Source organism: Tachypleus tridentatus, chromosome 7 (genome assembly GCF_004210375.1).
Source record: "Tachypleus tridentatus isolate NWPU-2018 chromosome 7, ASM421037v1, whole genome shotgun sequence".
In the NCBI taxonomy this organism is placed as follows: domain Eukaryota; kingdom Metazoa; phylum Arthropoda; class Merostomata; order Xiphosura; family Limulidae; genus Tachypleus; species Tachypleus tridentatus.
The window spans coordinates 191,734,302-191,757,246 of NC_134831.1; the positions used below are offsets into that span (position 1 = coordinate 191,734,302).

General features: G+C 32.8%; 1 protein-coding gene across 4 annotated transcripts in view; it reads right to left on the reverse strand.

The window, feature by feature from the left end:
- Positions 1 to 22,743, reverse strand: part of park (E3 ubiquitin-protein ligase parkin) — an 87,408-nt gene extending 64,665 nt beyond the window's left edge. The window contains exons 1-3 of one of the 4 annotated variants that reach the window (XM_076516435.1): positions 22,287 to 22,743; positions 14,697 to 14,856; positions 8,778 to 8,893 (exon numbers count right to left, since the gene is read on the reverse strand). In XM_076516435.1, coding sequence (XP_076372550.1) covers positions 8,778 to 8,893; positions 14,697 to 14,856; positions 22,287 to 22,568 — 558 coding nt within the window. In that variant the 5' untranslated portion in view covers positions 22,569 to 22,743. The remainder of the gene's footprint in view (positions 1 to 8,777; positions 8,894 to 14,696; positions 14,857 to 22,286) is intronic. The other 3 variants (XM_076516433.1, XM_076516434.1, XM_076516432.1) reach the window with 3 other exon arrangements.
- Between the last annotated feature and the right edge of the window lie 202 nt (positions 22,744 to 22,945).

Consider the following 22,945-nt stretch of genomic DNA (forward strand, 5'->3'; position numbering starts at 1 on the left):
AATGCTGGGAACCAACATCAATGTGGGATTTGAAAGAGGATCTTACCAACAGTAAGTCAACTACAATCCAAAACCCAGCCATCTGGTGGGGATAGGAAAGAGGAACATACAAAGTTCATGAGACCAGAAAGAATCTTGTACCCAACCCAGGAGTGGGGCTACATGACAACAATATGAGAAATTGATTTATTAGTCCTTGAACCCAATATTCACATTGAAAAGATGTTTACATAATGTAAACCATTTCACTTAAATTTAAAATGGCAGGAACCACCTCAAGTGCAGTTACATCCTTAAAATAATAAGAAATCAAGGGATAGCAGATGGGGAAGAACTGTATTAATCTTCATGTATCTCCAACATGACCCACAAAATACATGGAGTAACAAGAATATAAATGAGTGAGGGAATAGAGACATCTCTAATGCATGTGTGAGGAGATGTGTGTTGACTGGTGCAGTCCTAAATTCAAAATTCAACCACTAAGAACCAACAACCATGTGGAAGTAGGATAAAGAATTCCAAATGAAGGGGTGAACTGCAATTTTGACAGCTCACTCCACTGTTATATATTGAAGAATATCTCATCATCTACACCAGCAGAACACTACTTTCCTAATGCCAACTGAATGGTTTTATAATCATGTGTGTGTGTATTTGTAATTTATTAACACATTCAGGAGACTACTTCCATGGTCCACCACCCCAACAGCTTGAATTTATAAAGCATTATGGAGAGTCCAGAGAAAAAACAACACCTTAAACAGTGCAATGGATGGCCACAAAACTCCATTTCAAAAAGCAGACAATATCAATTTATTCAAGGCATGGGAGGGATGAGCAGCTATCCCTTTTCACTTCACACACACACAGTTCATTGGTGAGTAAGGTCCAGGACAGGCAAATTAATAAAGCAAACACATCAAGAGGATAAACTTATCAGCAATATTGTGGAACACCACATCTCAACATGGAAATCATAATATGTAAGTCAATACAGTATACCTGGACAGGACCATATGCCACATAGCATGATCCAAAAAGACAAAGAGAGACATGCCACAAAAAAATATAGAGGTATATGTATTAAAAGGTAATCTACTCATTCAGTCTCACAAAAGAAGAATGACAACAGGTGGATGACAGTACCAATGCTCAACAGATGCAGTACCTACAATGGTGACAGTGTAGGCAAGCAGGGAAAATGGAAGATGCACGATTGCAATGAAGACACCAGGAAGAGATTTTGGGAAGAAGGAGACAAGGAATGAAAGGTCAGTTTATTCACCATTTAAACCAAATAGGTAAGGGAGGGGGGGATAATGAATCACAGACAAAGAAGTGGAGTAAGGGAAGAAAACCACAGGAAAAAGCCATGAAAACAGTGAAACAACCTACAACATGTACTGGACTGAGAAAGCTATCTGGATCCCATCAAGAAGAAATGTAGATGGTAAGAAACAAGAGTCAAAGAAATATATCTCACAAGCCACTAAAATTTTGGTTAATAAAATCAGTCCCAAACAAAAAAAAAATCTAGTTGAAATAGCTGAGAAAATCAATGCAATGCCAGCCAGAAAATATCAATCAGTAAGACCTGAACCAGAGTGACAAAGATGAACAAAAATTTGGGGAAGATGACCGATGAAATGAGAAAAAGTAACAACAGCTAGGGTGAGTAAATGATGAACCAGAGACCAAAAACAAAAAAGCTGACTAATTGGGATGTGATAAAAGATTAAAAGCTTCACATGGAAAAGTACTCTCAGGAGGCAAAGCTATCAAAAATCAAAATGAACAAGAGGTCACCCCCAAGTAAAAAATGAACCAGGTCTGGAAAGTCAATTAGCAATGAAGACAATACATCTGGAACTTTACTCTCCAAGAGAGTGAATGAGTGCAAAAAAGGAAATCCAATGTTTACAGCAAAGGGAACAAGAAGGAATGTCCCTGTACAAGTGATATAAGAGGATGAGAGTGAACTAAAGTACTCTGGACTCGTTAACGAGCACAGGTGTATAAGGGATAAGACTTTTTGTTCACTGACCATTGTCATGAAGCATCCTACTGAGCATGAGGAAGCAATCAATCAAACATCGTGGGATATGTTCAACAATCAATGCATCTAGATGAAGGGGATATATGAAAATTAAGAGGAAAACCCAAAGCAAAAGCTCATAAAACTCCTTTAAGTGCATCCATGGAGGAGAATGAATGATCCTGGTGGAAGGGGCATTTAAAACTACACATCCCAAGAATCCAGAAGGTGAAGTATATAGTAAGACAAAACTTATGTAAGTGAAAAATTCAAATGCTGAACTGGCTATGGAAGAAGTAGATGAATGCATTAAGACTATCCCCATTGGGAAGGAGATAATCAAAGCTATACATTCAATAAATGGTGTAAGTAAAATCCCCAAAATAAGTAAGATGAGTAAAACTCAGACCATTCCCTAAAAAACATAAAACTGAAAAAACATCCAAAGGTCAAGACACAAAACAGACACCAAATCAGGTTGTAAAACAAAGCTAAAGATAAGGAGGTGTACCATGGGCATTGACATTCATACAGAAACAGCCTACCCAAATATGATGAAATATTACATACTGAAGTGAGGAAGACCCAAGAATTGATTGAGGTGGGACCAATCAATTCAGAACTCCAATCAGCATTGAGCACAGAAGAAAATAAAGAAAACCCATAAATAAGACAGGTAAAGAACAGGAAGGTGCTGAACATGAAAAAATGAATAAAGGTGAAAATATCTCAGAATGAAACAAAACAGCAACAAAAAGTAATTAATATAGCATTGCAAATATCTCACATAACATTAAATGTACAGTAACAGCCCAAACCAACAAAGAACCAACCATAAGTCCCCACTAACAATGGATGGTAAACAAACAGCAGTGTACCATCCTGGAAAATCCCAAAAGCACAGAAGCTAAATGTGAAGGGAACAAACAAAGATGGCAAACATCCCAATACGGAGGGAAGGAGGAGGAGATATCCCATGAAAATCTCCAAATGTAAGTGAAACACCAAAGAAAGAAGGTTAAAGGTAAACATTAACTGTAGGAGAGTCAAGAGGGTAAAATGAAGCTAAAAACTAGGTAGTATTAACAGAGATGAAAATGACATATACTGTGAAATGTGTTTAACAACAAAACACGAGACAGGCATCTAACAAAACCTAAATCATCTGAAAATGGTTTTAGCTATAAAAGGAAGAAGGTGAGCAATAATGGGGACAAATAGAGTTGACTCCAGCTCCCAAGAGCCTTCACAAACAAAATTAATGGTCCAAAGTAAAAACTATAAAAAATTTTGTGGTGAAATAAACAAATGCATGTGGTGTTATGTGTTAAAGAAAATATATGGAAAAAAATTCAAATAAACACTTGAAAAGAGCATAAACTAAATATTATAAATTGAGCCCTGCCAAATGAGAAGAGAGTTTCATAGATTTGAACAGAGGGAGTCATGTGCATCAAGAATGTGTATCTCACTCTTACTGAAAAAGGATTTTCACATGATGATTTACACATAAGAAACATTTGAATCAATCAAGTCAAAGACAGGTGGAAGCTTCAAGGCATGCAGCATGTAAAAAATATTTTTACACACAAAGGGCAGTACTGAACAAGATTGCTGTTTATGCAAGTAAAGGTAATGTACTGTACTAAAAACATACTTAACTTTTACGGATTTTTTAAAAATAGGGTACACTGATAGATTTCTTCAACCTGCAATTAGGAGTCTCATTTCGGGCAAATATAAGCCATGAGTGAAAAAATATTTAACAAAATTCACTCAAAGTTGAGGAAAATGTTTGTGCACATTTATGTGAAGAGTCACATGAGCTATCCTATCAGTCTCTCATTTTTATGACTCCTTCACCTCAGAGTAAAAGTGTCCTTTTTTAGTTTATTTGTCATCCAGATTAAACATAGCTGACACTGAGCAGCAAAACTAAAAAAATGAAAGGGCATGCAGATACACAAGTATTGATTAAGCCAAGCAAATTAGATTAATAGTTTCTTGCTCAAGTTTTCAAAAAATCATATGAGTGAATGGTTATTACTGATCTTCACTGTCAACTTTTCAACAAAAGTTTACTAATTTTTTTAAAGTTATCCAAATTAAAAGATTTAGTATCACATGATATTACCTCAAACAATTAGCATAAATAACAATACTTGACATGGCTGTACCAACTGCATGGGGGGTGATGAAAAAAAACTGTTAATCAAATTCCATGGTATTTGTATTAAGAAAGCTATTAACACTGTTTTAAAGAATCTAGTTGGTTTAGTTTAGTTAACTTAAATGTCATAATGTTATACATTTATATAAATATATTTTATACTGGCATTTCAGCAGTGCCTAGCTAACATTACAGAAGTTGCAAAGACATGGCATACATGCACTCGTATTTCTGTATCTAAGAATATAAGACTGACCTTCACAAAGTGACCTGTCTTGGCTATGTTTTAGTAGACTAATATTTTATAAAATACAGTCATATTTCAGTTATAATACATTATATATGTATATAAACTATTACTATTGAAAGTAAGTTCTTCAATTTCATTACTTTTCTTAAGACATGGAACAGTAAATAAAGAATTATACAAGATAATTTTCTCTTCTAGTAACAAACTTTGAGCTCACTTGCTGCTTGCTGAAGTTCACTAAGCCGTATCAAATTTAGCATGTGCAGAATGCGAAATATAATTAGTTTTTTAAGTTTTATACATACATTTCAAAATAACCAAATTCATAAAATTACTATATCAATACCAAAGAATTTCACCATAATTAAAAGCTCAGTAACTACATGGTACTTGGGTGTAATAAAATGTGAAAGTCTAAGCTCACTAAAGACTTATCTTTACCATTTAATTCCTGCCATGAAAGGAACAAGTTCTCCTCATAAATATTATTCAAAGGGAGAACCACACTGAGGACATTTTGAACTTTTGAATGGTTATTTACATGTCACAGACAAATGGAGGTGTACATAAGCAATGTTCTCAAAAATGGAAAAACGTGGGTGGGGCCACTGTCTTTCAGTACATTTAGTAGTACCTCAGCAAATAAATAAGATAGTAGGTTCTTATTTTAAATTCTAGCCTGTAAATATCAGTAATTTAAGTTTCTAATTCATAAGAAATTATAGACTTTTGTATTTGGACATCACGAACATCTAATTAGAACCAATGCTGCATTCGATATACCATGTGACACACAAAAACTTGTAGTTAAGATTTCTTTTTTAATACTTACTTGTATATTAACTAATGGATCATACTAAAAGTTGATTTATAATTTACAATTTGATTACAAACATATTGACATACATTCATAAAGAACAGTTCAATAAAATTTTGAATGAGGGTCAACAAATGCAATATGACATGGCCTTTGACCAGTGACCTGTAGCAATAAGGTTAAAAAAAGAAAATCAAAACTGATGGCCAATTTGGTAACTACACATATAGCACTGATAAGAAATTCACAAGAAATATTAATTCATTACTTAGCCACTACTCACCATCTTGCCTTAAACTGAACAAAAACTATGGCCTGGCTAACAAATGAATGAATATTTGTTGTAAATTTTTTTAATTGCTATAAGTGTAGTTACTTACCTTTTGGCCTCAAATTTTGATTTCATTCCTTTAAGTCAAACACTTAAGCCTATCTTGGTTGCATTTTTTTTTCACACCTAAGATGTTTTTTTTTTTTATAAGATTGTTATGCTTGAAAGTTATATTAAATACACTAAACACATTACAGGTCCTACTACAGAGAAAATGTTTTGTATAAATGCTAGATTGAGTAGTAATTCATATAATGGTATTTATGTAATACCTTGTACTTGTAAGCAAATGGTTTAGTACCAACTGGATGATAGCCAACTGAGCGACAGTAAGTTATGTCGAAAGACAGGTTGTCTACTGGACAAGTTATCAAAATACAACTATTCAAAAAATCAATTTGTCAATAATTGTGTCGTGAGACGAATTTATTATATTTACATTTACCTAGGGGAATGCATGCATGTTTACATGTGTATGTGTCAGGTGTACAATGTATATGAGTAATTTGTTTCACTTTGAATGGAAAAATACAAAATACAATAATATGATACACACTAAACACTTTATTACACTAACAAAACAAAATTATACCCCATGCTCCTGATGAAAATTTGGAAATTAAAGTTTTACTGAAGTAAATCTTCTATAATGAGATAAAATAGTGGAGAATGAAAGTAAGTCATATTTGCAAAGTACTAAATTTATACTCTGAAAATGAACCAATTAATTAAAAAACATAAAAATATTGAAATTTAATGTATTATAGATGCCTTATAGCAAAAACAAAAAATGATTTAATAATGATTTATATGGTAAAAAAGCTACAATCTTGCCAAAAAGCTGAGCTAATTATTTTACTTCAATAGTCATACATACTTGCTTAGCCTACTATTGGTAATACCACTGGTATGTTAGAAATACTGTTATGTCAATGAGTCAGTTGGCAAGTGATAATATTGTCAAAAAATGGGTTGTCACAAAATTATCTGTCAACTAGTAATATTGTGGATGAATTGAGTGTTGCTGAGTTGTCCTGTCACTAAGTTGCCTATTATCCAGTTGACCCTGAACCAAACAAATATAAGTTGGAGAAACAGAAAATTTATATTTTAGAACAAATCTACACAAATCTTGTGTCAAAAAAGCAAATAATAGCCCACTACCTGTTAACAAACACATTAATAATTATATTATGGAAAAATATCATGCTTTAGGAGAACCTTTTTTTAAATATTTCCCTTTTGGTGTTCTTGTGAAAAGAATAAGAGATAATTTTATGAAAAATTATTTTGTTAATAAATTTAAAATCATATTAAAAGTTACACATTTTGACAATAGAGGGAGCATGAAACACATAGAAAGCTTTAAGGTGAAAAGAAAATGTTGTTTGAGAAAGCTTCATTGTAAAAACTGTGAAGTATCCTGGATAATATATAACTGGTACTTTATACTTTTATGTGCATGTGGACTTAATTTTTTTAATTAACAGCATAAAGTAGTTTTTTAAATATTTTTAAAGTCATATATACCTATTTTATCAGTTTCAGCCAAGCCATACAGCAAAAGAAAAGTAACTAAACAAAAGCACTCTTGCTGACCCTATTTACTGTAACATATTGCAAAGTTTTTCAGTGAAAAAACTAACGTAGATAAGGCAACTTCCTTTTACTCCAAATACTTATCTGCTGTTTTTTCCTATATGAATTTCTCACTTCTAATCTTTTAGGGGTTGTGGTAGAACACATACTTCCCTACTACCATGCCTTTAAGTTGGTGATTTTTTCATCAAGTCAGTATAATTCTTCTGGTATATGATCAAGTAGATGCAGCCTTTGGTAATAAGTAGGGAAGAGGTGTCAGATAAAACAACAGTTCAACTTCCAATGCTAAGATCATGACCATTCCTTGTGATTATACCCAGCTGATGAATCATGAGTTCTTCACATGATGCAGGTGTGGAATGATTCATCCATGAAGCTGGATATTCTTTAAAACATTTCTCACATACTTTGTAGCTACACTTAACTTCTATGGTCTTCTCCACCCTTAAGACATATAGAATGATTGATCAGCCTTCAGATTCTGCCTATCTTTACAACACTGGAAGACATCAGAAAAAAAGCTTTTGATAGAAACTTAATGAACAACTACTGATGTTGGGTGAAAACAGTACCACTGCTAGAGATGGATCAATCTTCCACTAGTCTTCCCTTCGCAGTGGAAGGTACACTTAATGAGTTGAGTTTTCCTCTTCTTCCCTGTATTTTCAGAAAATATCTCATCTACACAATGGTCACTCTGCCATATTTTCAGTGTGATATTTTACCTTTTTTTTTCAGGAAAATTAGCTGAGTTCTACATCTGAAAATGTATTTCAGAGAGATGGTCACCTCTCTAAATAGCTATCCACCCTACTTTTCCATTTCTGATGTGTCTGTAGACAATGTTTAAGGATTATAGTGCACAAAAAGGTTGTTTTGCCCTCTTACTGGTGGAGAGATGTGGTTTGGTGTTGCTTTGCAATACAGACTAACCCAGTACACATTATTACATTCAAGCATGAGAGCACTTTCACTGGCTCGGTGCAAGTGGAAAAACTTTTCAGCAATAGTACTGGAATGCTATCTAAGTATTCTATGAAAAGGTGAGAATGAAAGAAAGAAAAAAACAGACTGGAAAATGACTGAAGTTCACGAACAATGCTATTCTGCACAAGGAGGTCAAAAGAAAAACTAACAGGTGATTCTTGAAAAGCCAGACAAAGAAGAAGTGGGATTAAGAAAACCAGATAACTTAGCAGAAAAAAGAGAGAACTCATAGCACTTAAAAATATAGATTACTACAGTACTCTCTATTAAATACATGGATGAAAAAGGATAAAATTAAACATCTTCTCTTACCCCATAAATGTATTTTAAAAACATCTAGTACACAAATAACATTTTATGAACATATTTGAAAACCTATATTATATTAACACTATCAGTTATCCTGTCTTGACATGTAGTATATGTAGAAATATTACTCATTATCTTCTGATTCTACATGTAGTACACACTGTAACACCACTAATTACCCTCTGATTTCACTTGTAGTACAGCAGATAAGAATGTATGGAAGAAACACTTTAAAACTGTTTAACTCTTATTAATAAAATAAAATCAACTCACTTTAATCACAGTCAAAGTTCCCTGCTTACAATATGAACATCGTACTCTTAACTTTCCAGGGCAAACATCTTTGCATGGGCCACTGCAGTAAACATAGAAATTCACTTTTCTTTTATCTGTTGAAGAAAGTTAAACATTGTGAGTTACATATCAAAATCAAACAGAATTTGTGTCTTAAGTACAACAAATAGATATACCTGGTCAAAGCAACTAAAGAAATGTCACTTGTCTATCTCTAAGAATTTCAGAACTGGATGTGGGAATTATAACAAGTGTTAAAAATTAAAACTGATTCCACTCACATTGGTCAACTCTATCAAACTTTATTAGATCAGATGATGTCTTGACTAAGCATTTACACAATTTCTTGACTTCTGTTTCAGGAACATTAAATTATCTTCAACATTTTCACAATGGGCTCAGTATAATACACACAAGAATTTATACTATCACTTTTGATGTAGTGTGTGTACCTTCATAAAATTTGATGAAACATTTAGTAAACACAAGTCTTTTGAATGAGAAAAACCAGATTTTTTAATGAAGTATTTTTTACTAAAAATTTGTTTTTGAAAATAGAGCCTGTTTCTTTACTAGTTGATGTGCAAAGTGATTTTCATGTTACAATTGGAAAATATTCTTAATCCCAAAAATCTGGAATAATATTTGCGTAATCTCTAAAACCTCCTAAATACATTCCATATGACTGTTTTCAGTAAAATTTTATATTTTGTCTGTTATTTTCTCTACCCTACAATATAGAGTCTGTCAGAATGACCTTGTACCCACAATAAAAATTCAGGGATATAAATAACTACACATTATAACACAAAAACATGAAAATTTAGTCTAAATAGCTTAAATCTCATAAAGTTATACTTTTATACATATATTATTTTTATTACATTGACCTTCCAGTCATGCCTGGCTAACATTACAGAACTTGCATTAATGCAGTTTGCATGCACTTATGTTACCATATCCACTGATATAAAACTGACATTTAGTCTTTACAAAGTGACCTGCCTTGGCTGTGCCTTAACAGACAAGCATGTGGTAAAATACAGTCACTTATGTTTCTTAAAACATAGAACAGTATATAAATAAGCAGAGCAAACAATTATATCTTCAAGTTACAACAACTTTTGTACTCATTTGCTGCTTGCCATAGGTTGCTAAGCCTTTCAAATTTTGCACATGGAGTATGTGAAACTTAATCATTTTTTTAGGTTTTATATAAACATTTGAAATAACTCAAAAATCATAACTATACTGATACTATAAAATTTGACTATAATTCATCAAGCTTAGTGAGCAAGCTGTATTTTATCTAAAAAATGAAGATGTAACCTATCTGCTTATACCTTTGCTTCTAAAGAACAAGATGACTTCAAAGCACATTAAAATGACCAAGAAAGTGACTACGGGGACATTGTGAGCTTTAGATTGGTTAGTCATATTATATATTGAAGTAAGTGTACAGAAGGAACTGTTTCCAAAAATAGAAAGAAATCAGATCATATTTAAATATATCTCATTGAGTACAATATAAAAATTTATAGTTTTACTTATTTTTTTGTTATCTAATAAAAGATATAACAGTTTAACAACATTTTCAAAACTGTACACTCTCTTCTGTACACCTTCTGTATATAAGTGTCTGTATGTATGAATTTGTGACTGAATTACAAAGGGGAAAGTAGTTTAAAGCAGACACTTGGTGGCCAGAGATAATGAACTTGCAGTCAAGTGGACTGTGTTATACATTAACTTCATATGTGCTGTGTTATGTAGTATAATTTCAACGACCTGGAAATTTTAATTCTAATTTGGCAGTTATGAGAAATTCGATATATGTATCAAATTTATTATATTTGCCAACAAGATTACTACACACAATCTTCTTTAACAGAAATATATTTTACTATCTAACAACAATACAATTTATAATAATAGATATTACAAATACTGATTTATACACAACAGTTTTACAAACTTACAGAAAATACTGAGTTTCATATCTGGTCTAGAACTGAATATTTTATCAACAATCCAAGTCCATGATGAGCAAGTTAATTCTGAGTTGATATTGTTGTGCCTTACCCAAGTTAATGCTGTCTTTTCTTGGCTGGTCTCACACTAGTTATAAGCTCACTTCTTACCAAGGAAGATATTTAATATCATCATAGAAATAATAACATCCAAAGTGATTCACTTACATTGAACTGTTTTTAATGTTCAGAATCTATAAATGTTCCTGGTTAAATTACATTGTTTTCCAATTAATAAGCATTAATCACAATTATAGCTTCAGAGGCTTATAGCACACTGACTGTAACTGACCAATAATAATAAAACTTTATCTGGCATGTTGGTTCATATGGTTTAAGGCAAGTTTCTTCAACATTAAACAATGTTCAAAAACATGTTAACGTTTCTATAAAACAAATATTACACCATGTAACAAAATGTTTACTTTTTCTTGTTTTGACAGAAAGTGTTATTTCCCAATTGCTTATGCCTAAAGTAAATGGAAAACACCTATTTTTCTCTTCAAACTTTGCTTTTATGACCTGGGTAATGAAATTTTCAAATTTACCCATTTTCCAGAACATTCCAGGTAGATTCAGTGCTGAATAGCTGATAGAGAATTTTCTCAAACATAAGAATTTTCAAGAACTTTCTAGAATGTCGTAGAACTTATAAGAATTATTCAAAAATCTTTTAGAATTTTCTGGAACTTTCCACAGTAATATATATATATACAGGGGCTCACCACTCACCACCTCAGTTTAGTTCTAGCTGTAGTGAACACATAGACCTATCTGATTTTATCAGAGATGCCATAAAGAAGCTGCAAGCATTCTCAAGACACATTCTGTTTGCGTGTGGCCAATTTATCAAGACAAGGGCAAAAGAGTACTCTGTGACAGCATCTACTAAAATGTGTGAAGCCTACAAGGCATATTTTAGCATCCCTGTCAGGGATCAAGACAAACCCTGGGCACTTCATTTTACCTGCGAGCACTACAAGAAAACTCTAGAAGGTAAGACAATTTTTGCTTTCTTGAATAGTAAGATTTTATATTATACAAATTTTAGACCTTTAAATTCTACTTTAAAGTAGTTTAAAGCTACTTTAAACATCCAAAGTGACTGAATTACAAAGTCACTTTTTAATTATGTGACTGTGAATTTTAGTTATAATGTTTATAACTAAACACAACAGTTTATAACCCATTAATAGGTCATATTTAATATAACCTATTAGCAGAGGAATACAACAGTGTCAAGACCTTGCTAGAAGCCTTGAAGTACGATGAGTACAGCTAGGAGGTTATCGGAGACTTCAAAATGGTGGCATTCCTGATGGGTCTCTAAGAAGGCTTTACTAAGTTTCCCTGTTATCTTTGCCTTTGGGACAGCAGGGACACCACAGCACACTACAACAGGAAGGACTGGCCACAACAGACAGAGTTCTCTGTGGAAAGGCACAATGTCAAGTGTGATCCACTAGTAGATCTCCAGAAGGTGTTGTTCCCACCATTGCACATAAAATTGGACCTTATGAAACAATTTGTCACAGACTCTTCCCAAAGCTGTCTGAGCAAAGGTCAAAGCTGGTGTCTTCATTGGACCACAAATAAAGATCCTGGAGTGCCCAGAATTCCCCAAGAAGCTCAGTAGGAATGGAAAACAAGCTTGAGGCAGCTTTGTCGCAGTGGTTTGGGACTTCTTGGGCAATCAAAAGGCCAAAAATTACATGGAACTTGTTGAGGCTATGGTGAAGATTTACAGCAAAATGGGCTGCAGGATGTCCCTGAAAGTCCATATCCTTGATGCTCATCTTAATAAATTCAAGGAGAACATGGGAGCATACCCAGAGTATCAAGGAAAGCACTTCCACCAAAATGTATTGGACATTTAATGCCGCTACATGATGGGAGACTATATCTGTGGGCTGATACGTGAAAATGATTTACATTAAAGTTGCATATCTCGAAAAACTACTCACTTCTAAACATTTTTGTTCATTTTTATATAACCTTTGTATAAATACATGTAAATCTTGATTCATATGTTGTTTTATTCAAACCTTATGTAAATGAGAATGTGCAAATTTGCCCATTTTTACATAGAAAATAGGTTAATTTCTAAATTTCATTATCCAGATCACAAAAGCAAAGTTTGAAGGGAATAATGGCCATTTTCTGTACTTTTACAACATAAGCAATTAAGAAATAACACATACTATTCATTAACAAAATTTGTGTTACACAGTGTTATTGATTCTTGCTCTCAAGAATCTTCTACAAATTTAGAGAACAAGCAGGACTTATGCAATACACATCCAACAATGAATGTCACATGTCAAACTGAAACACATGTAGGTATTAAAATAAATGTATAAAAGTAAGTCCATTACAGCTGTGGTACTTAAGAGAAACTTGATGTGTAACTATTAGTTTAACATAAGTTGAAAAATCAATTTAAGACAAAAACATGCATACTTGGTTCCTTAAATGAACAAAACATTTAAAGAAAACACCAAAATTTCTTCATGCAAGTTCTACGGTATCATATTAATTTTAAATAGCTTCACAAAAAAACACCACAAATGTACCTTCCTTACAGGCAAATATATTTAAAATTACAAGCTGAAGAAGCATATTTTTTTTTATTTATACATACAAGAGCTTTCTTACAAATATGCATAATTCTGTTTTCATGATTCCCAATAAATTTATAATTTTCCTATATTAAAAATTTATTTGTCATAGGTACTTCTCTATTCTCACAAGATTTGCTATTCTTGTTCAATGCTTCCCTCTACATGAATACTTTTTCTTTATTCATACCACAAGCCTTTTGCTCCTCTCCTATTGAAATCAAATGATCCCATGTTTTTCATGTAAATCATTATGCAAGACCTCTCCTCTAAGAGAAACATAGTACACTCATGATGCAACTCCTTCCATGCATCTCTACCGAGCTATCACTTCGAAGTTTGGGAGAAAATCAAAACATTGGAAGTGTGTGGGAAAGAAAGTTGGGATGTAAGCATGAGTGGAGGGTAGTACCTATTGAAATTACATTTTCATTACAGGAAAATTATAATTTATAAAACAGTACCTCTCCCAACTCACAAGATTAGCTAGAATCCCATTTAGGAGGAGGGAATAATAGGAGAGAAGAATAGATGTATCCCCCCAAAAGCATCAAAAGGATACCTCAGTAGATGAAAGAGTCGAATCAGATCATCTGAAGAGGAGAAACTAATTCTGAGCCATGTATACTCTTCACCTGTGTGTGGAATGTGTAAGATATCAGGGTGTAAAATGAAAATGCATGCCAGTGGGAAAGAATGTGATAGGAATGTGGTCTGATGTACCAGCTCTGTCCAGCCACCAATGCAGATCATCTCACAGGGAAGGAGGAAGTGAACTGGCAGTGGAAGGAGGATCCTGATCAAGGTTTTATAGTTCATGAAGCAATCATTTATGGAATCTCCTACAAGCACAACAGATAGGAACTAGTGATGTCATGGAAGACCACATCCCTAAAAGCGATAAAATCTCGTGAGAGATAAATGATGGAGCCAGAGGCCAAAATGAACAAAAAGTTCCATTGAACTAAGTCTTGAAAAAGGAGGCAGTTCTCAAACTGTTATTCATGTCCAAAAATGCCTCCAAGTAGACAAGAAAAGGGAACTTTGGAATTCATTGCACAGAAAGAATTCACCAAATATGACTTGTGTCATGTGTAAAGAAAACGTTTGCATATAGGGGGCAGCACTGAGTAAGAATAGCTAATCTTGTGAAGAGAGGAAAGTTCCACATCAGGAGAAAATGTTTTGGTAAAGTTAATATATTTAAATCATTAGTCCCATAAAAATACATAATTCTTCAATAAACTAACCACTTGTTTGGTTAACTGTTTTCTGCTCATCTTCAGATAGCTGAAGGCTGGCAATGGACTCATGCAACAGTGAACTTTTACTTGTGGTGATCATCAAGGAAGGGGCTCTGTTCCTTGCTCTAACAGCATGAAGGATACTCTGTTGCCCAATGTCACAATTCTGAATGGAGAAAATACTGTAGTGAATACTTTTCATAATCAAGCAATTTTATTTTAAATTACAGATTCTGACAAAACTTATTTTTATTTAAGTACTACTCAATAAATTGTTTGTAAATGTTTAGCTTTGGTCTGATTTTGATAAACAAACATATATAATGGCTTAAACAGTTGTTAATCCCACCTTTCCATAACTAATTTACAATCTACCTTTTGTCAGATACATTCAATTAAATGTTTCTAAGGTTTCAGCACATGTGAAATTATTTCAAAATCAATGTCAAATTTGTAACCATATGGTAATCCTCTTATTCAAGTAGAAGAGTGAGTAAGGAAATATACCAAGTAAAGTAGGTTGAAATGCAATATGCAAAGTAAGTAAAAGAATAAATCTGAGGAGAACTCAAGAACTATCCAGATAATCACAACCATAGACTAGTTAATGTAATTTTATTACAGGCATAATATTTTCAAAATTCCAAATTTATTTTTATCATTATTCTGAATGAACATTTTTATTCAATTTATGAAAGCTGTCTTACAAATATACATGTGCATGACTATTTTTTTTATGATCCAAGCTTCATATATTATATAAATTTCAATCATCAGCCTTATAATAAAACATACGTACATGACTTCACGACTATTCTTATATAATATACACCGTGACAGAAAACGTAGATGTAGACCCAAAGTATACACTACTTTTATAGTACAACAGTACTTGTGATTAAGTGTCACAGCCATTCTCATGCCAGTGAAATTACACTCACTCAATGCAAAAAGCTACATATTGATTTTTTCCAGCAGCTTGGTACTGGGAAAGCAAGGATTTTCTCTCTCCATTAGAAGAAATTTGGATAGTAAAATCCCTATTGGTGAGAAGACAGTAATTGCATGTAGATTAATGAATCTTCTCATCTACATAAGGTACACCACTGAGAATTTGAGCAAGGTTAACCACAAATAACCCACCTTCCATAAGACCTGAATATTATTACAAATATATAGATTGGTGTAGTAGTTTCCTGAAAACAATATTAACATAACGTACATATCAAGGAAGATGAGATTAGCATTTCCCATCATTCTCTACTTAATACAAGTTCCTTGTAACAGAAGAATAATCCTTGTAATGCAACACTGGTCACATGGTTACTTCTTTTCTCTCTCTCTCTCTCTCTCTCTCTCTCTGTTTTAATTGGATAATGTTTATGAAACTGTCAACAAATCTTCTTAGAATCTCTGGAAAAACTGGAGAGAGATAAGACCAAGAGGATTATGAAATTAAACTGTGATGGTGTGACACAAAGGTGTCTGGAATAGTCCAGAATAGTGTAAGATTTCATCCAGATGGAATGAAAGACCAAAAAGGAAAAAAATCATAAAAATGATAGATCTGATAAGAATGACTTTTCAGAAGATAAAGTGTCATCTTGTATGGAGTAACTGACAAGCAAGATGAGCTGTTTAACATATCCAGTTAAAGTGGAAGGATATAACTTTTAAGAAGTAGAGAAATCCCATGCTGAGAAAATGTAATTTCAGCTTCCTTTACTGGAACTGTGTGGGCAAAATAACAAATTTGTATATGACTAAGAAGACATCTGGGGTTTGAATTACTATATGAGATAAAAGTGGTAGTTGATCAAAAAAAAGATCCAATTACCCTCCCACACAGCAAAAGAGTTTTAGAGTTAATAACACTCTGGATATTAATCTACACTTATGATGTATCAAAAGTTAAAAAATTCTGTGTGCTGTCTCCTGCATGACGGAAAAAAATACATTTTAAGAAAATGATGCACCGTACTGACATTCAAATGTTCAGATAAAAGACTTGTAAGAGCCAACATTAGACCACTTTTAAGAAGTGCATGAGAACTAGTGAAAGAAAAGGAAAATTATCAGAAAAAAGAGAGGTAAAGTCATTGGCAATGTGGCTCTGTTCCAAGTGGATGAAAAAACAACTTACTGACCATTCTTGAAAACTCAAGTATAAAATGAAAGTGGGAGATGGGAGAAGTGGATGTGTCAGAGTTCATAAATAGTCAATTTGCACGGTAAACTGCAACAACAGGTACTCTGAAAAAGTGAGCAAGGAAATGGACTCCTTTGTGAGAAAATGTTGCCCATCTTGTAAAGAAACTGAGAAAAACAATAGCTGAAGCAGAAAATGCTGTGGTAGATGATGAACATAATGAAATAATATAAGAGGATACTCCAAGATAGAAGAAATAGATATTTCTGGATCACCAAGAATCAGGAGAAAGTAGTAGAATCTGGAAAAAGGTGTTGCATATTAGAGGCAGTATTCTCTTAGAGTCAAAAATGAGGATATGCATATAAAAACTGGATGAATTAATCTAGACTCAGAAAATCTGCTGTTATGATAGCAGTCTAGAATTGGTGATTAAAACTTACTAGAAGTTTTAAATTTTTTCAACCATGTACTTGAATAGGTTTGGTACAATACCCAAAAATTGTATAATAAAAACTGATGGAAATGATCATAATAAAAACACAAACACACTACATATAAGTTAACATTAAAGAGTACAAAACTGAAATCCTTTCCAAACAAGTCACGAGTCAAAGACCATGTGATCTTGTTTGTTGACTCCCCTTCAAAATTTTATTGAACTACTATTTTATAAATTTATGTCAGTAAGTTTAGTAACAAACTGTAAATTCATAATTTTGTATCATACATTATTTACTTTCTTAATTTAAAAGTAAATGTTAAAAACAACCTAAACACTGATTTTTGTGTAATATGGCATGTTGAATGTAGCACTCTTTCAAATTAGATGTTTGTGATGTCAAAATATAAAGCCATTACTTGTGTATAAATAAGCAATTCAACTTTGCAATTTTGTCAACACAGAACATAAAATACAAACCACCTATCTTTTAAATTTGCAGAGACACTGTTTACACACTGAACCAAACACATTGGCCCTTATATACACTTACTTAAATATAAGACGTAAATAACCAATTGATAGCTCACACTGTCTCCCTAGTGGATTTCTCAGCCATTTTTAAATATAACAGGCATCACCTTTTTCTTTCATGACAAACTTCTGTGCTATTAAACTGAATCTTAAGCATGTTTAAGGTTTCATTTTTTTAGACCAAAATACAGCTTAATTACTAACCTTGATAATTTATATTTGAATTATATGGTATTGACATAGTATTTTATGATCTCTTGGTTACTCAAATGTACATATAAAATGCTATTTCATTTCACATCCCTTAAGTGCAAATTTTCTAAAGGCTTAGCAAGCTATGACATGCAGCAACAAAATACAAAGGTCATACCCTAAAGAGATAATTGTTTGCTTCGCTTATTTATATACTTTTCCATGTTTTAAGAAAAATAAGTTTCAGAATTTGTTTGTAAATAATAATAATCAATATTCATAAATAATGTACAGCAAGTGCATTTTATCAAATACTAGTCCACCAAAACACAGTCAAGATAGAGAAGACTAAAGGTCAGTTTTACGTTATTGAATATAGTAACATGGATGCACGTGCTACAAGTCACTGTAACTTCTGTACTGTTAGTAAGGCACGCCTCAAAGGTCGATATCATAAAAATAATAAATCAATGTAAATGTGTAATATTATGAGATTTAAGTTATTTAGTATAAGAAATTATGATTTCTTATAATTTGTAACCATTATAGAATGGATAAGGCTTAATTTATATTCATTTTTTAATTTTTATGATGGTTATGAAAATGGTCAAACAAACTGAACCTATACAAAAATTCATTAGTGAAAATAAAAGATAAAATATGAAAGTTTTTCTTAAGAAGCATTTGATAAAACTATCTGGTCATTATAAGGATCTTGCACGTGAAATTTGAAAATTTTCTGATACATACAAGTATTTTTAATCATAAAATGAAAATTACTCTGCAGGTAAGACAGTGAAGAAAAGATGCATGAGAAAAACATTGCTGAACAAACCTTAAGACTTAATAAAAAAAAAAATCTGATAGGTAATGCCTACTAATAATCTGCCAAATTTTTTAAACATGCACTTACAAATTTAAAAGTTATAATAAGAAAACTTATAACAAGCACAAAATAGTTACAAGGTTGGTCTCAAGGAATGAGCCTCCTATATATACACAGCACTATAAAACAAACACCGGATAAAGCAGTATTACAAAATACTAACAACCAATCAAAATGAAAAATACAAATACATGCAAAGATAACTTTCAGAGGTAGTGTTTAGAATGTTTATATTACATTACAATTTTGGGTGTAGCTGGATGTGAGAAGGATAGTGTTCTTTTACAAAGGAGTCATTCAGTGAACTATACAAATAAATGGTAAAAATCAATTATGTTACATACAAGGTAAATAGCACCTAATCACATTGGTATAATGTAAATGGTCTAACTTATTTCAAACTATAATCACTAATATTAAAAGTAAAAGATACAGAAACTAACATTTCTTTTTGGAAAGAAAAGTACAATCATTACTATTAGTTATAGTCAACATGTTTTGGTAAAAGTTACCAAACTAGTCAGCTGTAATTAACAATAAAGACTTTACATTCCATTGGGCTAAAAAATGTCAATTTTCATGGGTTTTTTTCACTCTTAATACAGTTGCACAATGTGCCTGAAAAGGAATTATAATCACCAACATGATAAAAATCAATAGGTTTTGTTGCAGAGTTTCTCAATTATTTTATAAAACTTTTCAGAAAAGATAAAAGTAACATGTTAACATTTTCCTAAATTCAAAATATATTTCTGATAACACTTATACCAATGACACTTTCAGCTATTACTCAATTGCCAGGGTTTCTTCTTTGTCCATCTTAACACTGGTCTCATTTTTTCCCATTCACTACAGTCTTTTACATCTTACTCAACTGCCCTTGGTGATATTTGTCTTGTGATACTCACAACCAACATCAATGTGCCCTCCTGGTATTGTGTAGTAGCACCTCATTCAGATTTATTTTATCAAATTTTCAAGACTGACACCATGCCAGTTGTTGGGAAATACATTTTCAATTTAAAAAAATTGAAAGCCACACACTAGCTCTGAATGACAGAATCATAAATGTCATACTCAATTAAAGGATCAAAACTCATCCTGTTGAAAATTTGGAACATTTGTCTTCACTACCCAACCAAGTTGACAAGAAGTATTCCACTTGACCCCGAAATTGTAAAGAGCATGTGAAACAACCATGTTCGAGCAAGAATTCGGAATGGGACCACTGCACATTCAGAATTATGGGAGAAAATGGAATCCCTTCCATGAACAATGTACTGAACCAATACCTATCATTAAGAAAAGCTACACACACCTCAGCCTGATAGTTCAGTATCAAATTGAGCCTGTACTATGAATAGGCTTCCATGTAGGCTAATGCTGCTCCTACCAACAACTAGGATAAAAAGCTCAAGGACCCAGGTAGGAGGGCCACCAACTTTGCTCATTTTTTCTGAAAGTGGAGGAATTCACTTTAACACTTCAGAGAAAAAAGCCTCTGTCAACCACCCCAGTGACTTGAAACCAAGTGTGGTAATGACTCCCTAGCTCCACTAGTAACATCTGGGAAGTATGTGCATTGGGGAACCAGAGGAACAGTGCTCTGAAAACAGTGCAAGAGGTAAACCAAGTTCACTACATTTCTGGGACAGGCAATATTCTCTTCAGTTTCACTCATGATAGTCCATATTACGACAACACCACCTGGTAAGCTCCTATAGAGTGGGTTCCTGTAAAAACAAGGTAAGGGACCCTGAAAAGTATAAATAAAAAGTACTCACTCCTCTGAATAAGCTAGCAGAAATAGTTAAGATAGCTGCAAGGGGTAGCCAAAAACCTTCAGATGAAGAGATCAGGCCAATAGTACAAGATATAGGTATTGGAGGAAGTCCACATTCCAGTCTGCACAATCACCTCTTGTGGGCAATTCAACATAAAAAAAATGAAATCTGATTAAATGTGACTCAAAGAAGACAACTCACCTTCCAAAAGAGCCCAGAATAAAAAAAACATTGTCTGGTATCTCTAAAAGTGCTAGTTCAGGTAACAAAACCTTCAAGGCCATCACAGAACATGACCAAGATCAAAATCCAATTGGATTAAGAGAAAGAATGAGCAGATGAATTGAACAAAAAATTGTCCCATTTCCCATCTTACAAAGTGTTTGATAAGAAGGACTGGTCTGAGAGCATAGAGATGAGAAGGCAATCTGTAGAGAAGCAGTAAAAATCACTCCAACCAGCAATGTAGGTCAGAAGCAACAGAAAATAAACCAACAAATAAAAGGAATATATGGCTTGTAAGAGTCAGGTCACAAGCAGATGTAGAAAAAAAATAAGTAACGTTAATGAGCATTGTAGTTAACTGGAATGGTCATTTTGGAACAAAATGATCTCAGGAATCTGGAGAGAACTGGGAACTCAACAAATATCTGATCATAACAATCAAACAGTACTTGATAAAAACACCATAAACAATGGTGATTGTGGAAAATGCAAAAACCTCTGTCAAGAAACCAAGTTAAAAACAGGTTATGGTTGACACTACTAAATGAAAACAGTTCAATCTTTTCTCAATACACCATTGCGAATAAGCATGCCATTACCATGGATGAAAGTGTAATCTAGACCATGCAGAAACCTGAGACAGATGGATGTCAACCTTAGAAATCCCAATATCATATAAAATACAGCATAACCTCTATGCCAAAAAGAGCTGGAGCTTCTGGATAGCCAGATGTACCATATCAAATCATAGCTGCCTCCATAGCAAGAGCCTAAAAAGAAGTGGAAAAATTAGAAATGCAAGAAAGGACTGCAAAAGCAGAAACCCAGGTGTAGCAACCAATGTGGTGCTATCAGCAGAATCTCATAATAGGTTGAAACAAATCAACTATCACTGCATAAAATGTTGGGTGAATATTTTTTAAAAAACAAAAAGTACATGATTAAATATTAATGTTTATCCTATTATTTTCACATTTTAAGTTTCCTTCCCCCCAAGAAAAAGCCTCAGAAGAAAAACATTTTACAGTCTGAAATAATCTTAGTTTCCTAATTAGCAATACCAACACAACTCAAATGGCCTGGGTCATTTCGTTTAATATTATACTCAATAGTAGTCACGAATTCTCACACAGAATTTCATGCTAGATCTTTTCATCTAAAGGCCAGTAAAGCACTGAATTAAAAAATGCATTGCTTTTGAAAATAATGTAACTAATATTATTAATTTGACATTCATGAGCCCCATAAAAAAACAAAATGCAAAATTCGGCTAGTAATAGTTTACAATTATCAACATTTATTTATATTATTTATCAAGTTTAATGTTATTCGCTGCCAAACCTTTATGCAATAACTTAAAATGAATAATAAATAAATATCAAACCTCAACACACAGGTCGTCATCTAATTCTTTGCCAGCGAAGATTATGCTCAAGTCTTCTGGTAAAACATTGAGCTTCGAGCTCAGAGTTTCTTTCATTTGTGAAATTGTCCATTGCGGATTAATATCCAAAGGCACAGATATTTGACCATTGAAGCGAACATTAATTCTCAATTTGTTCATATCTACAGTGTTTTTGCGTTTAATAATTCCTAACGATACTAAAATACTGGAAATAAAACTTCCGAATAAGCTAACAACATGATTAATAATGAAAGTCGCCATATATAATGCTAGGTACCATTACGAAATAGGGCATTAAATTTACAGTCTCTACTTTTTATAGACGTTTTATTGTAAATACTTTGGTGTGCTTACATTTAATAATTCCTAATGATACCAAAATATCATAAACAAAACTACCAAATAAGCTAACAATATGATTAATAATAAAAGTCGTCATATAAAATGTTAGGGACCATTCAAAATGTAAGGGATTAAATTTACCCAGTCTCTACTCTTTATAGAAGTTTTTTTTTTTTTTATAAACACTTGTTTTGAGAAGTCGAAAGAAGTAAATAATTACAAAGTTAAATTAAAATGCGCACTCCTTACGTGGCCATATGCCTTCGGTATGTGTAATATAACATATATTTGTTTTA